Raw genomic sequence first — 22,026 nt, 5'->3', positions numbered from 1 at the left:
GAAGGGTCTATCCTTTTGCAGGAAAGAAACATGAGGAATTAAGAGTAACCTGGTTTCAGTGTGTGGCTTGCATCCTGATGTATCTACAAGCAAGAAAATTACGTCTGGATTGCTGGCACACTAGCCATGAATGAGCACAGGGTACAAGTTACAACTTCAAATTAATGATGAAATTTTTCTGTAAATTATTAGTGGGTTAATTAAACATCTCTTTCAAATTGATATCATGTTCACCTTTTAATAATTAAGGAAACTCAATTAAACGTCAAATATCATATACCTAGGGAATCTAAACTCAATTAAAAAACTATAATCCATAAGAAGACCTACTTTCACAGGGAATAAAACATATACAAAAGCCAAGCAATGTTCCAAAATGAAGGTACCATTGTAATTATGGCCCAAAGATATCGTTTAGCTAATAGACGAATCCTCTATCGTCCAGCAACTGTGGTATTAGACAAGCCATTTACTGATATAATTTGCAACTCCCTTCTACTTATATCAGCCACAATAACATTTCTTCTTGTGATGAATGCTGGCCTTGTAGGTAACGGCAATGAAATTGTTTCAGTGGTCAACATAGATATGACGTCAGACATGGACGGCCGATCAGCTGCATTTTCTTCCACGCATAACAGACCAACATGGAGGCATCTTAACAATTGATCTTCAGTACATGAATCCTTTAGTGTTGGATCCATTAGCTCTAGCCCCCTGCCTTCTTTCCATAACTCCCATGCCTGAAAAAATATTGCACTCATTTAACTAAGTTGTTGAAAGATTCATGATATATATGTTCACAACTCAAAAAAGAAAATGTTAATCGTAAATTTGATTTGTAAGACATACATATCCTACTATATTGAGCACGCGATCAGCATTGTAGAAGCTACTATTTCTCCTACCACTAATGATTTCAAGCATTAACACCCCGAAACTATAGACGTCAGATTTTATTGAAAAAATCCCCTCCATAGCGTACTCGGGAGACATGTAACCACTGTATCATATAAAAACCAAATATATTTAGTATATGTTTGTAAGTACATGTTTAGCAATGTCAAAGTGGTGAAAGGTATGATCTACTTACTATGTTCCAACAACCTTATTAGTATTTGCTTCAAGTTCATTATGTGTAAAAATTCTTGCCAAACCAAAATCAGAAATTTTGGGCTTCATATTTTCATCAAGTAGTATGTTACCAGCTTTTAAATCTCTGTGAATTACTCTCATTCTTGAGTACTTATGCAAGTAAAGCAGTCCTTGAGCGATTCCTTCAATTATGTTGAACCGCTTTGTCCAATCTAGTAGCATCGCTCCGGTTGAATCTGTCCAAATATATCCATGAAAATAGCTGGAAATGTCAGATTATTCCAATAGAAGAAATCAAGTAACTAAGATTAAAGTGATCGAGAATCTTAATTTCCGACCGAATAAAAAGTAGTCCAAACTTTTGTTTGGCATGTAGGCATAGATTAATATCCTCTCTTCCCCATGAATGCAGAAGCCAAAAAGCTGAACGAGGTTTGTATGTTGGAGTTCAGATATGAGTATCAATTCATTCTTAAACTCCAAAGTTCCTTGCCCTGAACATCTTGAAAGCCTCTTCACAGCGATTTCTCGTCCCGTCACAAGTTTTCCCTTCATTAATAATCCATAATATAGCACCAAGTAATCAGGTTTATATTTTGGGAGATTTACTATTATACCCAATATAAGAGCTCAAATTATTAAAAAAAATAAAATAAAATATCATACATGAAATGGACTTTGGAAACACAACCAAAACCTATTTACAACATAATAAAAAGGCTTTTAACTTCTTTAAATTACAAAATTGCCATTGATTTTTTAAAACAAACTCAACCCCAAAACTTTATAAAAAAAGCCCAAAATACTTAATAGGGCATCAAAATAATTTTGTAATCGAAATTAAATTCAATAGAGCCAGTCATTTTTTGGGTTTTTTTTTTATAGAAATTAAATGGTGTAGGATTTATTATTAGTGCTAAGAATGGGTATATTACTAAATATCTCTTATATTTTGGGTTTTTTTATTATAGAAATTAATTACCTTATAAACAGGTCCAAAGCCTCCCTGTCCAAGCTTGTTTTCTTCCGAGAAGTTAGTTGTGGCAGCCACGACAGATGCGTAGCTAAATACTGTCAAATTATTTCCAATCTTTCCATCATTCCCGTTGACATCGCCAGTGGATCTATCAGTTTCCATCCATTCAAGCAATTCTTTCTCAATGATCGGGTTGGTCTCCCCTGTTTAGATTAGATTAATGTTGTAAGAAAATTAAAATTTACAATTTCCAAAGCCTTCATAGATGTTTAAAGAGTCTACCTGAAAATAGTTTCCTCCTTAGTAGATAGCTCGAGATGCAAAGCACCATTACCAATAGAGCAACGGCAATAGCCGTGCCAGTCCATATCCACTTATGTGCTGCACAGAGTAACACAAATGTGAAGAGATAATTCTTCAATGTTCATTGTAATTTGTAGACGTATATATATATACACTTATGTACATGTGCCGGCCTCAAATTTATTCTCTTTACACTTGGTGGTCATTGGTACTTGTGAAATGATCCTATATATCTTAGTAGACTTACCGTTACGGCGAGATGACTTTGGTAAAACAAAATAATTCGTTGTGGTATCGCCAGTAGTGTTTTCGTTGAACTCCCAGTTTCCAGTCCAAAATCTGCATCCAGTCTTATTATCATAAGGAAAGTCGAACCCATGACAGTCACAATTTTCCCAACAAGCCGCCTTACAATCACTAATGCCGAGGCTTGTATTCCAATCAATGGTTGGTTCAGAGGACTCAATTGTGGAACTGTCGAAATAACCCACTTTTGTCTCAAATCTATCACCAAGATGCCTACAAGTTGGCTGGTGCCTTTTCTGGCACCCTCCGTCGGTGTTAAATCCATCACAGCTTGGAGATTGTAATGGTAAGTGGCCGTCCACCGGCAGTGTTTTCAATAGGTACCCCTCTGAGTCTAGCGACCATAGGTTACTTTGATGTACAGTAGTAGTGTAAGTGAAGTAGTCTTCGTTCCCATTTGAAACTATGATAAAGTTATAAACGCTCCGCTTATTGGATTCACCATAATAAGGTGATAGAAATTCAAATGTCCCATCTCTAAATGCCCCGCTACTCCAATAAAGCACCCCGCGTTGTTTGATTTGCAATTGGTGTCCTTTGGGGTCCCATTCAAAGGTGAATGCTCCTGTCTCTGGGCTGGAATAAATCAACGATGATGTAAGCAACCAAATGTGATCATTTCTGTAGTTCACACCTAATTTCATGCCTGGTAAAAACGTGTCTGCAAGATAATCAAAACTTTGCCACAAAACTTGCTTCGTTGATCCATCGATAGAGCTCAGTTCTTTTAGGACAAAGTTTCCAGTATCCAACAGAGTAGCCACCACAACACTAGTAGTACTGTTAATATTGGTAGTTCGTGGCGCTGAGAAAAGCTCTATAGGATCACGACCTTTTTGCGTAATTTTCAGTGTTCCATTCCTGTCCAAGGTAAGAGCTCCCGTAGGGTACATAATTGGTGTGTTCCGGTTGGCAATCCAGATCCAGGAATAAAATGGTATAATATCTTCAGTCCTCTGAAGAACTAGGTAGCTGGAGTTCGGTTTGCCCTCATCTAATACAGTGAAATTCAAAGTGAACTTCCCCGTGGCAGAAACTAAGGTATCTGAGGAATTGAGAGTGTCCCCTGGTTTCAGTGTGTCCCTGTTTGCAGCATAACAAGCACTCCAGATGGTGCATGAAAAGCTTACCAGAGACCAAACTATGTTGAGACTGCAGCTAGCCATGAGCAATTGCGGAACCAAGAACTTTTACAGGAGGCCTGAAACAGAAAAGCAACAAAGCTAAAGCGATACGTCCCTAAAAATTACATTGGAATTCAGGCACAAACAGGACTTGGGATAAAAAGGGGAACCATTCAACCCAGGTGTCCAAATTAAAACTTTGAATGTGGGATCTAATTAGGAACCCTAATTCAATAGGGTTCTGCAGGGCTTTTCAAACATGAAAACGGAGAATCCCCTAGAAAATAGTTTAAATAAAACTTAAGTGGTTTAGTAAAAATAATTATTTAATGTCCGATATTGTACCACTACGTGCTATGCATGTGGCGAATGATACTAATTATTATTTCGTGTCGTTTCTAAGTGGTGCTACCATGTCTCCTAAATTTTCACCCCTAAATGCTATGCATGTGGTGAATGAGAGAAGTTATCACAAGAAATGAAGGATTTTTTTTTTCATCAATGGGGTATAGAGAGTTCAAATTTGGGATATCTTTCAACATTTGAAAAGAGAAGTGCCACTAAATGGATAGCTATTTGGTGCAAGAGAGGAAGTTAAAAGAGTGAAAAAAAAAAGAGATGTAAGAGAGAAAAGGTATCCTAGTAAATATTAAGTTTTTTCAGTACAAGCACTTGGAAGAGGGGGTTTACATGATATTTATTGAGTGCCTGAAGGTTTTCGAACCTCTGCCCATATAAGTAAAGGTGGAAGAAATCAACAAACTAAGCGATATCCACTGCCAATAAAGATTAAAGTTTAATGTAGGCATAAGTAGCAATATATATATATATATACATATATATATATACACACAATCCCCTTCTATTGAGGGATCCCTCAAATATTATTTGAGGGACACCTTTTAGGGTACCCTACAATTTTTTTTTCCAATGATTCAAACCATCTATTTTTCAGGTCTTCATTCATAGATCATCCTTACAAAAAATTAGACAAATCGAAAACGGTTTCGACATCCAATTGTGTCCTACAAAATCAATGAACACGGTGCTTCAAGAAATTACTAAAATTTCAAAAACTCAATTGAATGGTCAAATGATATTGGATTCAAGTGATTTTTTTTGTAGAAATGATCTTTGAATGAGGATCTACAAAATATATGGTTTGGATTAGTGAAATACAATTCGGAGTGGGCCCTACAAGAGGTGTCCCTCAAATAAGTTTATTTGAGGAATCCCTCAATGAAAGCTCTCTGTATATATACATATATATATATTATTATATCATTAGCATCGAGAATAAATGAAACGACCTGACCCAATTTCCACTTTGGAATCAAGTGAAACACATTTAAAATCGACACTGTAAAGCGTGGGTCGTAAATGACTAAAATGTCTGAAACAGAACACAAGCGAGGACTCGATTCGTGGCTGCACTGATAATCGTAGGCTGCCTCGTACTTTCGAGGATCAAGCCACACGTAGTTCTTTCCTCTGGGACCTGTAACTGGTTTGTTTTATTGTAAACCTCACTCTAGGGCTGACATTTCTGGAGTATCCGGGACTCCGTTTTACGATATGTCAAATACTATACGATCCTGGGAAAGTCTAGATTAACATACTTGGAATTAACTACGATCCAAAGGTTCAAACGTATTGAACCCGGAAATCGCACAGTAGGCAAGATCCGTTCGGGGTTCAAACGATATCCGAATTAAGATCCGCAAAATCCCACGCGCTCGTGAGGACTAGGAGATCATTCTAGGACTGACTGTGGTCTCCACCCTACTGCTCACGTGCCGCCCACGCGCCGGCAGCGCGTGGTGCCTAAAGCGATAACGCTTCGCCGGAAAATCTCAACATCTCGGCTCAAGACTCCTATCCTAGGTAAAACACCCTATTTGGAGCCACTTTTGTTCTTGGACCTACCCCAAAAACTGGCCGGAAGTGGCCGGAATCTCAACCCGAAATTCGGCTAAACTTTGGATCCAAGATCGAGTTATCTACGCTAGAAATTTCTGAAATCCTACCCAACCAGCAGCTAGGGCTCGAGAAATAGATGAGTTTCCATACCTGGATCACCGGAAATGGTGGCCGGATGACGGAGAACGAGCCGGCGAAATTTTACGAAAAAACTGTCGAACACCGCCTGTTTCGCGGATGTTTCCGGCGACTATGGCGGCAGATAGAGGCGACGAAGGGCTGAAGTTGGAAGAGGGAAGTTTGGTGGTTCGGCTGGCACTGGTCTTGCCTGAATCGGAGGTCGGAGCTGAGAGAAAACAGCTCCCAAAGTCGGCTGGTCCTCTGCCGAAAACCAGAAAATCTGGGTTTATAAAATCTGAACTTCGAAATATTTACGGTTATGCCACTGAACTTCTTTTGATCGTAACTCCTTCGTTACAATTCCGATTTGGGTCCACTACATGTCTACGAACTCGTTTCGTCGCGCTCTACGCAACGGCACAACTAAAATCCCCAAATTCCTTCCCTGTCAAAAAGTCAACTTTTAAACTAATAAAATATTCTAGGGGTATTTTTGTCTTTTTCTCAAATAAATTAATAATTAAATATTAATTTTGGGTTTGGGTTATTACAATAAATAAATTTATACATATAAACTGCTTCTTCAAGTTGCTTTAGTTGGGGAGTTAACGTGTGTTAACTCATCTTATCTATATCTATATATAAATAAAGCAAAAGTCAGAGAATGGTGAAACATTCAAATTTTCAGAAAATACCCTTGGTTAATTCAAACATTAAAGAATTGAAAATATTAATTAAATGAGGATAATAAGGTAAATTCACATTTTAAAATTAAAATTAAAAATAAAATCAGAAAATAGGTCATACTTTTATGGAACATAACTACCCATGTTATCTTTTCTTAATTCTAAAAATAAAATAAAAGATAAAATAAAACTAATTAGCAAATGCGTTTGGCACATGCGTGGGTGTGTGCCAAGGGGCTAGTATGTATAAAGCAAAAGACAAAAAATGGTAAAACATTCAAAAATCCAAAAAAATATCCTTATTAATCAAAGTGTTAAACGATTGCAAATTAATATAATAGGGATAAAATGATAAAACACTAAGTTGCTCAAATAAAAAATAAAAAATAAATTCCAACTAAGTAATTATATGAAGGAAGTTACTCCCCCACCCCACCACATTCCTCGTTTTACTCCCCACTCAACTCCACCCACATTCTTTTTTCTTTTCTCTTTTCAATTTTTTAAAAATATTTTTAATAATATCTTTATATTTACTTGATGTAAAATAGAAACGATATTTGTATATGGAAAAAAAAATAGATATATAACAAGTCTTTCTTAAAAATGTAATATAAATAAAAATGAGAAAAATAGAAAGGCTAATTGGCACACGCATGGTATAGAGGTGAAACTTTCATAATCCCAAATATATCCTTGGGTAATAACAAGTAGAGGTGTCAAACGGGACGGGCCGGCCCTACGAGCCCAGCCCATTTAAATGAGGCACGGCACGGCACGAGCACGAATATTAATGGGCCGTGCTCGCACGGCACGAAAACTTGGGCCGGGTCGGGATCAAAAATGAGGTCCAATGGACCGGGCCGGACGGACCCGACATGGGTCGGGCTTGGCCCGAGCACGCTTCAAGCATGGCACGAGCCCAAGCACGAGCCCAAGCACGGCCCAAGCACGGCCCACTTAACATTTTTTTCTTTCTCAAAAGTCAAAATGCAATAATTTGACATATAATGTCATTATTTATATGTTTTTTTAATCATAAATATATATTTGATGTATTTCATTTTAGGGAAATTACTTGGGTCCTTAATTAATTAAACATATCAACTACAAATTAATTAAACAATATTGGACTTGATATCTAATCAGTACATATGACATATATGCTTATCTTATAATCAAAGCAAGACATTATTTCACATATAAAATAATAAGTTGTTTAAAGATGAAAAGTTGAAGTGGACTTTGTAGAGCTTTTTGCCCTCTGCCATTTTCATATTATTTGGATGTTTGATTGATTAATGTTTTCAAATAGTTCATCATTTCTTGCCTCTAATTATATTTTTAATGTTTATAATTTGAATTATCTAGTGAAAAAAAAAATGAAGTGGAAAAAATTCAAATTAAATGGATTGGTTCTTGGGCCCGAGTGTGGCACGAGCACGAGCACGGGCACGGCACGAGCCCGGCCCGGCCTGTTTCAATATGGACATGGGCTTTGGGCGGGCTGGGATCAATAATTTTACTAAATGGGCGGCACGCACGGCCCGATAAATTAAATGGGCGGCCCGCCCGACGTAAAACGTTAAAGCACGAGTTTAAATGGGATGGGCCGGCACGGCACGGCCCGTTTGACACCTCTAATAACAAGTGTGGTGTGAGATCAATTTATTAAACAACGATAAAATAGTAAATTAATAATTTTCTTTCAAATTAAAAACTTTAACACAAGAAACTAGAACATGGTCTCCTATTTTTAAGGGAGACCCACATTTACTTCTTTTTTAATGGTACGTAGGAAATTTTATAAATGTAAAAACGAAAAATTATGGATTAGAGTAGTCAACGGAGTTTAGCCCAGAGATAAAGGGTCTTGATTTGCAAAATTCATGTATTAATTTGCTTCCAGAGTTGATTCCTGAAACAAAATCCACCTCTCTACTAATTAACAAATCTTTAAATGAATGGATAAATATATGAAAACTACCAATCAAATTTTTCTTGTTTAGAAGAATGAAAGAGAAAGAAGAGATCAAACGTATAGTCATCTATATGTTCCATAGGAAAATTACCTGTTGTAGCTGCAACTGCAATGAACTCTGTATAGCTGTTGTAGGATTTTGCCGATGGAGTGACTGCTCAGTAACCCAGGTTTGAAACAAGAAGAGAGAAGGTAAAGGCTGAAGAAGAATGTGAAAGGCTGAAAAGTCCGGTTTGTGTGACAAATAAACAAATAAATATGGAGGAGAGATACGCGTGACAAATAAACAACAAAGGCCATCAGCTAATTATATAAAGAACAGCTTGCCGAAGTGTGTTTGTGAGAACCTTTTTTCAACCTACAGAGGCTTTTTGTTTGTTTTTTTTTTGGGGGGGTACCAAATGATGTTTGTTTATTGGTCGAGGTACCAAGTGATGTTGGGAGAAATGATTCGCACTAAGAACTTTGACACCGACCAAAAGCTAAAGACTAGGAACCTCGGGCTCCAAGGCTGGAGTCACCTTTGGACCTAGAGACACGTGCCCCGCCAACCCTAGGTCGTCACAAATTTTTGGAGTTATTTATACGAATGTCTCCTGAAATTTTTCGTGTTTTCACATAACCTTCTGAGGTTGTTTGAATTTCACAAACATCCCTCCATTATAAATACTTAAATACCCATCATGATATTAGAATACTGTTTGGATGCACTATCACATTTAGTTCCTAGCCATCATTATGATAAAATTAAAAAATAACCTATTTATGTGACGCATCGTACTCCCACGCGCCACCCAGAAAAGGAGGACAGCTTCATACTCCATTTCCCCCATCTCTTTCTCCGAAGAATATGAATTGATTATCCAAACAATCTTAAGATTATACAAATGGATACTCAATTTAATTGCAATTGATATTTGTAGATTTGGTGAACAAATTGGGAACAATTGCAAGATTTGGAACACAAAGGAAATTATGGAGTGATGTGAGCATGATTGGACAATTCGGTGTTGGTTTCTACTCGCCCTATCTTTGTTGATGACAAAGAAGACGAGCCCAAAAGGGTGGAGGAGGTCGATGAGGTAAAGGGGGAAAAAAATCCAACGAGAACAAGATCAAGGAGATTTGTCAGTAGATGGAGGAGAAATGGAGGACATGGAGTATGAAGCCTTTTTTTTTTTTCCCCCTTTTCTCGGTGGAAGGAGTATATGATGCGTTTGATGAGTAGGGGCTTTTTTTATTTATTAAAATTTTTATTAGAATAAAGGGTAGAAATTAAGGTGATATTGTGTCCAAACATTATTCTAATGTCATAAAGGGTGTTTTTAGTTGCATAAGTCGGGTTTTTGGAGTTATGTGAAACCATTTTGAAACCTTCTATGACCTTAGGGTTTATATGAAAATTCGAAAAACTTTAGAGAATGTCAATGTAAATAACTCCAATTTTTTAAATCAAGTTTATAAAAACTATCCAAATCTCTTAGATTTGGTATAATGTGAATCCCTTAAACACATTTTTGAGTGCTCCTATTTCCACCTCATGTCATACTTTCCCATCCATCTTATTTTCCCATGTAAATTTTAAAAAAACACAATCATATATTTCCACCCACACCATTATTCTTAAAATACCCTTTAATTATTAATTCAAGCAAATTCTCTTTGATAATCACTAGTAGTTGAGAAAAACAAAAGCAAATATGGGACACAATTTTAACAATATGATGAAAAGAGCTACGATTTCCTTACCTTTTCGCTAGAATCGTTATCTTCAACATCCATTTTCTTGTTGTTTTCTTCTTTAGAAACAATTTGATATTAACGAACAGAAGAGCGAAACAAAATTATTTGAGAATTGAATTATGAGCATTGGAGTCGTGAGAGCAACTAAGGAGTTAGGAGAAACGAAGAGTTGTATGCTTTTTTTTTCCTTTTTTTCAAACGGTAGTGGGTTACATGAGTTGAGGTTTTTTTCCCTAAATCCTTAGTAGTAATTTTATAAAATGATAAATTTGTCTTTAAAATTTTAAAGATAAGATAAGTAATAAAATAGGACATAGGTGAAAATAGTAGCACTCTGCAAATTTTCGAGACAACATATTGTTTAGCAAAAGTAATTTTCCTAGTACATTTACACTTGTATGGAAGAAAGTACAACTGACAATTGAGGCACCAAAAATGTAAATGCCAGTGCTTCATCATGCTACACATTTTGAGTTGGACAAGTCATTTGTTGAAAGACTTTTTTATTCTTTTCCACTCGTATCAGCTTCAATGACTTCTCTTCCTATAAAAAAAAATGCTGGCTTTGTTTTTTTTTTTTTTTGGTCTGAACCACGATGTGGTTCTGGATGGGCCCCAACTATGGGTGGCACCTTTAAGCCTTAACCACAACCCAAACTAATCCCTGCTCACACCGGGTCGGCCCGTAAGGGGTAAAGTGCTGGCCAAAGTGGTGACTCTATACGAGAGCAGAAAAATGCTGGCTTTTAGATAATGCTAATGCCATGCTTTCATTTGTCAACAACATTGATATAACATCCAACATGTAGGCCGATAAGCTGCATTTTCTTCCACGCATAGCAGACCAACATGGATTTGTGTGGGAGCAAATATCTTGGCGTTCCAATCGCAATGCGGCACTTGGACAAAAAGAATATTTCCTAGTTAATAATCGGGTCCATTTATTTGGGGGATTATTTAGACCAAAATTGGGATAATTATCATTCATTAGGGATTTGATCCTGATTGAAATCCCTAATTGACTCAATCTCTCCATTTAAGGGAAATAATATTTTCCTTCCAAATAGAAAAATATTCTTTGCAAAACCCAGCACACAAAGAGCCTATAAATAAGGGTTGCACCAAGCATTCAAGGTAATTCTAAACCTAGCTCAAAAACCCGAGAGAGACACCTCTCACTCTCTCTCTCCTCACACGGCTAAGTGCCAGCACACACTGCTCCGACCACCCGGCTCTCCCCTTGAGAGAAAACTCCGTACCCATTTTAGCTATTGCTTTCTTTGAAAATCTAATCAAACTAACTTATACATCGGAGGGCCTTTGGCGAACACCCTGATAAGTTCATAAATTTACACATTTATGTACTCTTTATACTTAGTTTTTGTAGGAGAATTTCATTTTAAAAGGACTTATTACTTTATTTTCTCAATTTTCAGATTTCCAAAGCCAGTAATTGGTTTTCAACGGAAATATGACTTTTTGGTAAAGTTTTGGTACAAGACCAGTTGGAGATGAAAGCTAAGATCTTGAAGATGATTGTGGAATTTTTCTAGAATTTTCGGTGTAGCCAATGAGAGCAGTCTTTGAAGTTAAGTTAGCATAACGTGTAATCCCGTCAAAACTATGGTGCTGTGGAAGAATGATTATTTGAAGACTTTTCTAATTTTTTTCTCAAGGCGTGTATATATGGTTGGAAAGATAAGACAAAGACCTACAATTTAAATATTTTTGCCGAATTTTCTTAGAGGTTGAACTACCCCAAAAGTGCGTGCAAAGTAACTGACATGTTATGCCAGTCAAAGTAGGAAGATGAGTCAATTAATTACCCATTTTGGATTTATATTTTAATTAGATTTTTCTTCATTTTTGGGATGCTGTAAAAGCCCAACTAGGGTAGGAATAGACGTGTGGTGTTTTATTTAAGCATGAGAAACAACTCTTTTGGGAGTTACACACGAAAAGACTTGAAGAAATTTGAGACTCCAAAAGAGTACTGCAATTGGTTAGTTTCGTTGTTTCTTCCTTATGTTTTTGCTTATGTCGAATTTTATGATTATGTGTAACTAAATTTCTTTTGTTAGGCCATGATATAGCCCTAGTATGATGATTTAGTTTTCTTATTTTACCTATCTATTGATTGTCGTTTGATGTTGGATTCTTATGTTAGATATATACCCTAGAAGCCAATAACAAGTCTATGGATTAACATATAAATAAAAAGTGGTCTAAAGAAGTTAGATGCACGAGAACTTTCCATACATATAAATATCATATCCTAAAATGTTCCTGGTCATAAGATTACCAATTGGACAATGGTGACCCGCAAAGACTAGTACACATTATGTCAGCTTAATTGGGAGGATGACTAGTCTCAAGTCATTCGTGTAGAGACACTGAGACAGATTTGTAGGTGCTCTATAGAAGATGGAGTCCACTGAACGCGATCAACTCTAGAATTCTTGTATGGAAGTCTTACTCACAAGTGTCAAACAAAGAATTCTAAGTTGTGATAATGCAAATTAATCCTTAAATCTGAGACATCATAGTTGTCTTGTGTATATGTAGTTTCTCTTTGAAAGCACTACACGGTCATATCAAAATGATGTGACCTAAAGGTGTTTCTCAGGATTATCAGTGTGTATATAGAGACAAGTGAATGTACAACAAGGAATCTCTGCTCTTAGTAAGAAGAGAGAATACTATAAAGATATGATTCGTGAATCTTTGGCCAAAGTATTAGATGGAAATTGAAACAAGAACGTTTGCAATTTCATCAAATTGAATCATATAATGAAGAGATGTCATATTAGGGATTTTGACACAAGTTTACCATATCCCGAGAATATGATATAGAGTATTGAATTAGAGAAGGATCGAATTGCATTGTAATCACAAACTAACTAGGTTCTCTAAATGAATTCTTTTTAGCTTGGGTAGCCATAACATACTGCTAAGTGTCACTTATGGCTTGTGAAAGCCCTGTAAGGACTAATTATAAATAGTCTTCGCCAATAAGGAGAATTGTATGGAGGGATATACAATTCACACTTGATTCAGAGTGAATCATTCATACCCACTGACTCAATAATTATAACCTATATAAGATCGCACACCGAAATTGAATCGATTAGGAAATTATGAAGAGAATGAATGATTTTGTGACTTGGTCAAAGTCAATGTAAAAGTCAAAGGTCAAAGGTAAAACGATTGACCCGACACTTGACATGGTCAACTAAGCATGACGAGGACCAACACTCGTTAGACAAGTGAGTGATTGAAGTAGTCAAGTCACTATAATAATTAAATTGATTAGATTAATTTAATTATTCAATTAAAGTTATGAAACTTTAATTAAAGGTCCCATATGACTTGAAAATTCAAAAGGGATTTAACCATATGGATTTAGGCATATATGTGACACAATATAAGATTAATGTGTTAGACCAAGATAGAAAAAGATGACACACACAAAAGGTGGGGCGGGTGTGGCTACGCTAGGGCTTGGGGGCATTTTTGTCACTCTTGTGACATTTTTGATCCTATAAGTGTGTAGCTATGGAATCTTATCATCCTAGGGTTTTCAAGTTGATGAAATTAGAAGAGAGAAAACATCAAGCTTTCTCTCCTTAACCCCTTGAATCTATCACATCGAGTGAAGGTGCTAGCACCACTCTTCACATGTTGTCTACTCATTCTATCATCCCATTCAATCCTTGGTGAAGAGCTTTGGGGAGGTGCATATCTTTGTACCTATTTAGAGAGCTACAAGGTGGAGAATCAACATCAAAGAGAGAGCCAACAACAAAGGGACCAGTCCCTTTACTTGAACACCATTCTTGGTTTCAAGATTCGCTCTAAGGGTATGAACATCTTATCTTTCTCTCAAATAGGATTTAGAGAATCTTTGGTGCGCACTTTCATAGACTTATAAATATTGGGAACAAATGAGAATTGCATGAATTCCTAGTTTATTTAATGATTCTGCTCTTACTTTGATTTCATATTAGATATGGCATGTTAGGTGATTTATAATCTCAAAGTTTGGTTGTAGAGTTTTTAGAAATCTCAACACAACACCCTTCCCACAATATTCCCTTCATCTTAATCACTGTGCTTAATAACTTGGTTGATTATCTTGATACTTGATCACCATATAGACTTTTAATTGAGTTAATCGGATGCAAATTAGAGTAAATACCATACTTAATTTGAGGCTTGCATCTTGTGATTAGGATTTGTAATTCGTCTAGGGTAAATACCACACTCTTAGGGTTTACATGCTTGTTGAAGGTTTTCACTGATCTTAATGAGTTTTTATGTGTTGATATTTGACCTAAATACCATAGGCGAATTACATGTAAGAATATACGAATTAGCCTAAATACCATTGGTAATTCATAAAAAAGGAAAACTAAGCGGCGACATCAAATGGTTAGTTAATACATAGGTGAATAAGAGGCTAGATCGGATTACTAGTGGTGAATTCATTGTCCTAGTGCTTTTATCAATTTGAATTTTTCATCCTTGTGTCTTATGACTTTCTACTTGTTTTGTCTTTTAATTTCGTTGGTAATTAAATCATTCTTTCAAAAACCCTTTTTGTGTTTACGTGAGTATGCTATGTGTTTAATTTCTTGTTTATATAATTAGAGTAGTTAAAGTATTTTGTGAAGTAAATTAGGTTAGACTAATTGGAAGTTGAACTCAATCCTCATGGGAATGACCTCGTATTTGCCATACTATATTACGATTGACCTTGTGCACTTGCGAGTATAATTTGTGTTTAGACTAATCTTTATAATCTCAATTTTTCAGGTAGTCTAAAATTCACAACACCCCCTGGGTGTGAACTCCTGTTTGTTATGCAGGAATCGACAAAGAGAGAGAAGGAAGCTCAAAAGGTAAAGGATCTACACGTGAATATTCTCCAGTGAGAAATTTGCACAAACAGTATGCATCTTGATCTTTAATACATGAATCGACTACCGTTGGATCCATTGATTCTAGTCCAACACCTTTTTTCCATAACGCTCATTCCTGAAACAAGATTGTATTCATTTAGAAGATCAACATCTCATAGTTCAGAAAAGAAAATTTTGATCATAGAAAGATTTGTTGGACGTCCTACCATATTCAGGATGCGATCCTCATTGTAGAAGCCTTCGTTTTTTCTACCACTTACGATAAGCATCAACACTTCAAAACTAAAGACCTTGCAAGGCCTTGAACATGGCAGTCAGTGCGACCCCCCTGGGTCCATTATTCAGGGGCCCAATTTTTTATTTTTATAAGTTATATTATATTATTATAAATTATTTTAATATTTTCGAGAAAAAAAACCCTTCCACTCCTCAAGAAGAACCCTTTTGAGCTACCCGTTCCACTCCTCTAGGTTAAAGTTCTATTTTAAATTTTTCTTCTTCTCATCTCATCTCTTCTAAGCCTTTCCTACTAGTTACAGAGTTGTGAATCCCTATATTAATTTTTCTGTTAGTAGGTTGGGTAGATTCCAAAGTCCAAAGTGTGGGTTTTTGTTCAGCGCAAAATTGGTCCTTGTAGAAATCAATTGAAGGTAATTTTTCATATTTGATATCAAATGAAAAGGAAAGTACGAATTTTTTTTGTTTGTTTGTAGATTTGTGAACTCACATGAATTACACATTCTCTTTGTCGGAATTCTTTTAAGCTCTAATTGATTGCCAATTTGGAAAAATCAAGTTTGTTTCTATGGAGGGGGATTCTTTGCTTATTCCTTGAAGTATTAAAATTGCATTGTTTTTGTTTTCAAGTAGCAATGTTCCCTGAAAAACAACCATCTGGAAGTCAGAGAGAGAGAGAGAGAGAGAGAGAGAGAGAGAGAGAGAGAAGAATTAACTCAATCTCGAACGGGAGTTCTGGATAAATTTTTTCGAAACAATACAAATAGTTCACTTGATAACTCAACTGAAGATTTAGTCAATAAATTTGAATAGCAAAATCATGTTGAAGAATTTATAGGAATTGATAATGATTTAGTCAATGAATTTGAACAGCAAAATCATGTGGAAGAATTACTAGGAACATAGACTAATTTTAATGAACATGTTGGTGACTTAGGTGAAGATGAACATGTTGAGAATGAAGATATTGATCATCTTTGTAATAATGAAGACGCTGAATCTAAGGGTGTAGAACCAAAATTTGGGTAGGCTACTGTTGTTTGCTTTGGCTATTAAGGATGGAAAGACATTTTCGTTTTACTGGTTGTTGAGGATGCAAAGGGATTTCAAGTAGGTTGTTGTTGTTTGATTGAGGATGCGAAGACATTTTTGTTTTGTTGGTTGCTGAGGATGCGAAGGGATTTCAAGTAGATTGATGTTGTTTTGCTTTGGCTATTGAGCATACAAAGAAATTTTTGTTAACTTATTGAATTGTTACATGTACTTATCTTGTTTATACATTATAGCCTTTTATTTTGAATTTTTATATATTGAAGTTTGAATTGATATAATTTTTTTGCCTTGAATGTTAAATTTTTAGCCAATTTGGACAGGTTAGATCTTGGTTGAAAAATGAGAGTGAATCCATCACTAAGTTTAAATAATAATAAATATTATATATATAGGGGCCCTGAAAAATTCAGGAATGGCCCTTCTAAAGACATAGGATTTTAAGGAAAAAATTCTCTCCATCGCGTACTCAAGAGACATGTAATTACTGTACCAAACGAAACTTTAAGAAAATTTAGTGCATATATACATAAGTGAATGCATGGTAGTAGTCAAAACTTAGACATGTAATCACTAGCGGAACTAGCAACAAGGCTATCATGGCATGGGCTATAGCCCAAGTAGCCTTTAAAAAAATTTAAATATACTATATGTATTTTTGTATTTTAATATGATTCACTCCATAAAATCTTAGTAGTCCACCCAAATGTAGCCTAACAATCCATTATCCATTCAACTTTGTAGGTCTATAATCATCAATGGGCTCCTTAAACCACATCTTTAGACAAATTTTAGGGATGAATTAGAAAAATATAACTCCAACCATGCTCCCTATTCACCTCCTAAAATAGAGAGACCTCTATGAGCTCCTAAATCTATGAAGAGAGAAAAGATTTCTAGTGGCTGCCTATAAGTTAATGCTGCTTTGTTCTATACATAGTTTAAACTTGTAATTAATACTAAATATATATTTTTTTTTTATACAGATGGACCAATTATATTGAATTGAAAAATAACTATAGTATTTATGACTCTCTAAACTAGGGAATATAATTGGAGTTCAAATTTTATACAGAGCTCCTAAAATAATTATTGTGTGTTTTTAGCTCAAATTTAACTAAAGCAATAGTATATATTTAGTTAAAGGTTGGGAATTATTAGTGGGTTACTTAAACATCTCTTTCAAATTAATTGGAAAGGTCTTCCAAAAAAAATAAACAAAAGATGAAGTGGCAGACAAAACTTTACAAAATTGTTGATATCATGTTCATCTTTCCCTTTAATAATTAAGGTTGAACTTGCACTGACCATACGAGAAAAAAGTTGAACCCTTTCCCTTTAGGTAACGTTTGCGTACTAGTTTTATTGATACAGTTTGTAACTCCCTTCTGCTTATATCAGATTCAATAACATTTCTTCTTGTGAAGAATGCTGGCCTTGTAGGTAATGGCACTGAAATGGTTTCAGTGGTCAACATAGATACGACGTCAGACATGGAAACTAAGGAGTTATTTGAACTTCAAAATTTGATGGCTTAAGAAAAGATAAGAGTGTCCCCTCTTCTCTTCTCTGTTTCTTCCAAGTTTTCAAGCATGAATGACAGTGATAAGAGGCTGCAATTGTAAAGTTTAGGTAAAGTTTTACTAATGGGGATTAATTTTACAAATTATAATGCCAATATCATATGTTACAATAACTTAATCCAAAATTAATGTGTTACTGAGAGATGTTTCCATCAGCTAAATACAGATGATTTGTCTCTGCATGGACATCTCGATCAGATAGCCACCACTTCCACAGGGACATACCAAGTGCAAGCTCAAGTGATTTGTCCATGGCAACACAAGCATACCGTCGTCGTGCTACATTAGTGGAATTGGATAAGTCATTTGTTGAAAAAATTTCTATTTCTTTTCCACTTATACTAGCTTCAACCACATTTCTTCCTGTAAAAAATGCTGGCTTTGTAGGTAATGCAGATGGCATGCTTTCATTTGTTAACATAGATATGACATTCGACATGGTCGGCCGATCAGCTGCATTTTCTTCCACGCATAGCAGGCCAACATGGATGCATCTTAAGAATTGATCTTTAATACATGAATCACCTACTGTTGGATCCATTAGTTCTAGCATTGTGCCTTCCTTCCATAATTCCCATGCCTGAAACAAAGACTTAATTCAATTATACAGAATCACACACCTCAAATTGAGAAGAAAAATTTAGTCAACACAACTGTTAATTTGCTTGACATACATATCCTACTATATTGAGCAGGCGATCAGCATTGTAAAAGCTATTGTTTCTCCTGCCACTTATTATTTCAAGCATTAACACTCCAAAACTATAAACATCAGACTTTATGGAAAAGATGCCCTCCATGGCGTACTCAGGAGACATGTAACCACTGTACCAAATAGAACAGAAATTTAGTACGTCTCGGGATACAAAAATGCATGTTTAGCAAACCAAAAATTTTGAATGTCAAATTGTTTACTTACTATGTTCCAACAACCCTATTAGTATTTGCTTCCAGTTCATTATGCTTGAAAATCCTTGCCATACCAAAATCAGAAATTTTGGGATTCATGTTTTCATCAAGTAGTATGTTACTAGCTTTTAAATCTCTATGAATTACTCTCACTCTTGAGTACTTGTGCAAGTAAAGCAATCCTTGAGCAATTCCTTCAATTATACTAAAGCGCTTCGTCCAATCTAGTAGCATGACTCTTGTTGAATCTGTCCAATATATAGGGTGAAATTACAATATTGATCATGGTCCTTGTATTTTTGACAATTAAGTGACAAAAGAAATCAAGTAATAAGATTAAAGTGAGTGCTTCCAACCGAACAGAAAGTAGTCCAAACTTTTGTTTGGCATATACTCGTATATTAGCATCCTCTCTTCGCCATGAATGCAGAATCCAAAAAGTTTGACAAGGTTTTTATGTTGGAGTTCATATATGAGTATCAATTCATTCTTAAACTCCAGCGTTCCTTGCCCTGAACATTTTGAAAGCCTCTTCACAGCGATTTCTTGTCCCGTCAGCAATTTTCCCTGAATCGATGACCCACAGTATCTCACTTGATGATCAGCTATTTATACTTAGCTATTAATAACTAAACACTTCTTATAATCTAAAGCCTTACCTTATAAACAGGCCCAAAACCCCCTTGTCCAAGCTTGTTTTCTGGGGAGAAGTTGCATGTAGCAGCCATGACAGATGCATAGCTAAACATGCTTAAATCATGTCGCATCGTTCCATCATTTTGAAGTGCATTGGCATCAGTAGGTCTATCAGATTTCATTAAGTCAAGCAATTCATTCTCAATGATCTTTGTCTCGTTCTCCCCTATTTAGAGTAAGGTAGTAAGTTAAACTTTTATATTTATAACAACAATTTTCAAGGATGTGAATAACTCTGTGTACCTGAAAGTGTAAATTTTCTTCTTCTTAGTAGATAGCAGACGATGCAGAGTACCATTAGCAGCAGAGCAGCAGCGGCGATGCCAGTGCCAATCCATATCCCCTTTTCTTTACCTGCATTGAGTAGTTAATGAACTTCAGTTTAATTGCATATAAATGTGTGCATGTGCGCACGCGTCAATTATCTTTTGTTGTTTGTATATGCATTGTGTGTTGTGGAATGATGTGAGCTGATATGAAATAGAAACTTCTGAACATCGTAGATCAAAAGGAACTGATATGAAATTGAAACTTGTTGACAGCTCATTAGTTCAAAAGGTTAATGATTTAGTAAATTAGTAGGCTTACCATGATTGCGAGGTGAGTTTTTTAAAAAGTAAAAACTAAATGTAGTATCACCATCGAAGTCTTGAATGAACTCCCAGTTCACTCCAGTATAAAATTGGCATCCAGTCTGATTAACATCAAACAGAAAGTTGAAACCCATTGCACTCACAATTTTTCCAACAAGAATCCTTACAATCACTAATACTGAGACTTGTATCCGAATCATTCAGGAATGTTGAATTAGAGCTGGTTAGTCTAAAGATACCATTTTTTAGCTCAAATGTATCACCAACATGCCTACAAGTTTTCTTCCCCGCCCACCTCTGGCACCTCCATCAGTGTTATAGCCATAACAGTTATATGCCCTTGCAATATCAACTCCTCCATCATGTAGATGCCCAGTTGATGTAAGCAACCATTCTGATGGAGAACTTTGGTTTAAAGCAGTGTAAGTGAAGTAGTCTTCATTTTCATTTGAAACAATGCTAACATTATACCTCATCATGATCGGCTTAAACCTCTTACTCGTAAAGGCTCCACTAGTCCAATAAACCACCCCACGTCTCTTAATCTTCAGTTCGCGCCCCTTGGGGTCCCATTCAAGGGTGAAAGGCCCTGGCTCTAGGTTGTACTGAGTTGACCATGAAACTAGTGACCAAACGTGACCATTTCTATGGTTAACACCTAATTTCATGCCTGGCATAAGGGTGTCTGTTGGATAATCAAAACTTTGCAGAAAACTTGAGTGGTAGATCCATCGACAGAGTTCACTTCTTGTAGGATAAAATTGCCAGAATCTAGAAGAGTAGCCACAACATTGCTAGTTCTTTTCGGAGCAGAGCAAAGCTCCAACCTAGTCCCACCTTGGTCCATAATTTTCAATGTTTTGTTCTTGTCCAAGGTAAGAACTCCTGTCGGGTATAAAATAGGCTTGTCTCGGCTGGCAACCCATCCTCGGTTTTTCCATGCGTTCCTCTGTATGATCAACTGGCTGGAATTCTGTTTGTCATACACAAAGAAACCCAAACAGAACTTTCCCTTTGCAGAACATAATAAACTTGTGGAATTGAGAGTGTCACCTGGTTTGAGTGTGTCCCTAGCAGCAGTATAAGTCCACATTAAGCTTGAAAAAATAAGGAACAAAATCAAATTTAGACTGCTAGCCATGAATTTTCACAAACTACTTTAATTTCTCCAAATGATGAAACCTTGGCTGATCAAAATATGTTCTTGAAAATACCTATAGGATGGCTTAAAACACTAAAAAAGTAAAGTATGCGTTTTGAGTAGTCAAGAGTAATACAGTAATATATAAAAACACGCCAAAGGGATTGATACGATGTATCAATCCTCTACAGACAGAACGTAAAAATAGATAAAAACACAGAAGTTATTTTAGGTGGTAAAACCCCACCTTTGGCGAAAATCCACGGGACTTGATAGTCCAAGGCAAATCCACTATAGAATGATGATTACAAGAAGTATACAAACTTGTCCTAGACACTCTAGACAACGTACCAACTTCTTTGTAACTCAACTTCTCGCAGGATGATCTTTCGACACTCCTTATGTTGAACGCAATACTGGTCACGATTGCTTCAAGCTCGCCGAAGTTCTTCCAACTCTCCTTATGTTGAATCCGATACTGGTCACGATCGATTCAAGCTCACCGGAGAAAAACCGCCACAACGGTCTTGGTGCCCTCAACCGTATGAGTCACCGAGCATGCAAATGAATGCAATATGAATACAAAGATAAATCACCAAGATAATCTTACTCTTGATTATTTATCCTTCTGTAAAATAAAG

General features: G+C 36.0%; 1 protein-coding gene and 1 pseudogene across 4 annotated transcripts; both read right to left on the bottom strand.

Moving 5' to 3' along the window:
- Positions 1-265: 265 nt before the first annotated feature.
- LOC103325719 (G-type lectin S-receptor-like serine/threonine-protein kinase CES101) lies at positions 266-8,734 on the bottom strand. 3 transcript variants are annotated; one of them, XM_008227901.3, is made up of 9 exons: positions 8,603-8,731; positions 5,875-6,289; positions 2,622-3,881; positions 2,354-2,452; positions 2,078-2,274; positions 1,434-1,644; positions 1,094-1,331; positions 853-1,003; positions 266-743 (listed from the first exon to the last, which is right to left on the bottom strand). In XM_008227901.3, exons 3-9 carry the CDS (start codon positions 3,844-3,846, stop codon positions 435-437), a joined length of 2,430 nt encoding a protein of 809 aa, XP_008226123.2. In that variant the 5' UTR covers positions 3,847-3,881; positions 5,875-6,289; positions 8,603-8,731; the 3' UTR covers positions 266-434. The 3 variants fall into 3 exon arrangements, 2 of the variants coding, with proteins under 2 accessions (XP_008226123.2, XP_088905041.1); XR_016125393.1 differs by having other exon boundaries at positions 602-743; positions 1,108-1,331; positions 8,603-8,734; XM_089048915.1 differs by lacking the exon at positions 853-1,003 and having other exon boundaries at positions 1,231-1,331; positions 8,603-8,733.
- A 9,348-nt stretch (positions 8,735-18,082) lies between these two features.
- LOC103325788 (G-type lectin S-receptor-like serine/threonine-protein kinase At1g67520) lies at positions 18,083-21,443 on the bottom strand (annotated as a pseudogene). The gene is made up of 7 exons (XR_016125567.1): positions 20,240-21,443; positions 19,895-20,005; positions 19,615-19,817; positions 19,312-19,522; positions 18,966-19,203; positions 18,721-18,871; positions 18,083-18,638 (listed from the first exon to the last, which is right to left on the bottom strand). The product of XR_016125567.1 is annotated as a G-type lectin S-receptor-like serine/threonine-protein kinase At1g67520 (transcript).
- Between the last annotated feature and the right edge of the window lie 583 nt (positions 21,444-22,026).

The sequence above is a fragment of the Prunus mume genome, linkage group LG3 (genome assembly GCF_029339155.1).
Source record: "Prunus mume cultivar Tortuosa linkage group LG3, ASM2933915v1, whole genome shotgun sequence".
NCBI classification, from domain to species: domain Eukaryota; kingdom Viridiplantae; phylum Streptophyta; class Magnoliopsida; order Rosales; family Rosaceae; genus Prunus; species Prunus mume.
Note: the sequence above shows the minus strand (reverse complement) of the source record. Positions and strands in the feature narration are given on the sequence as shown.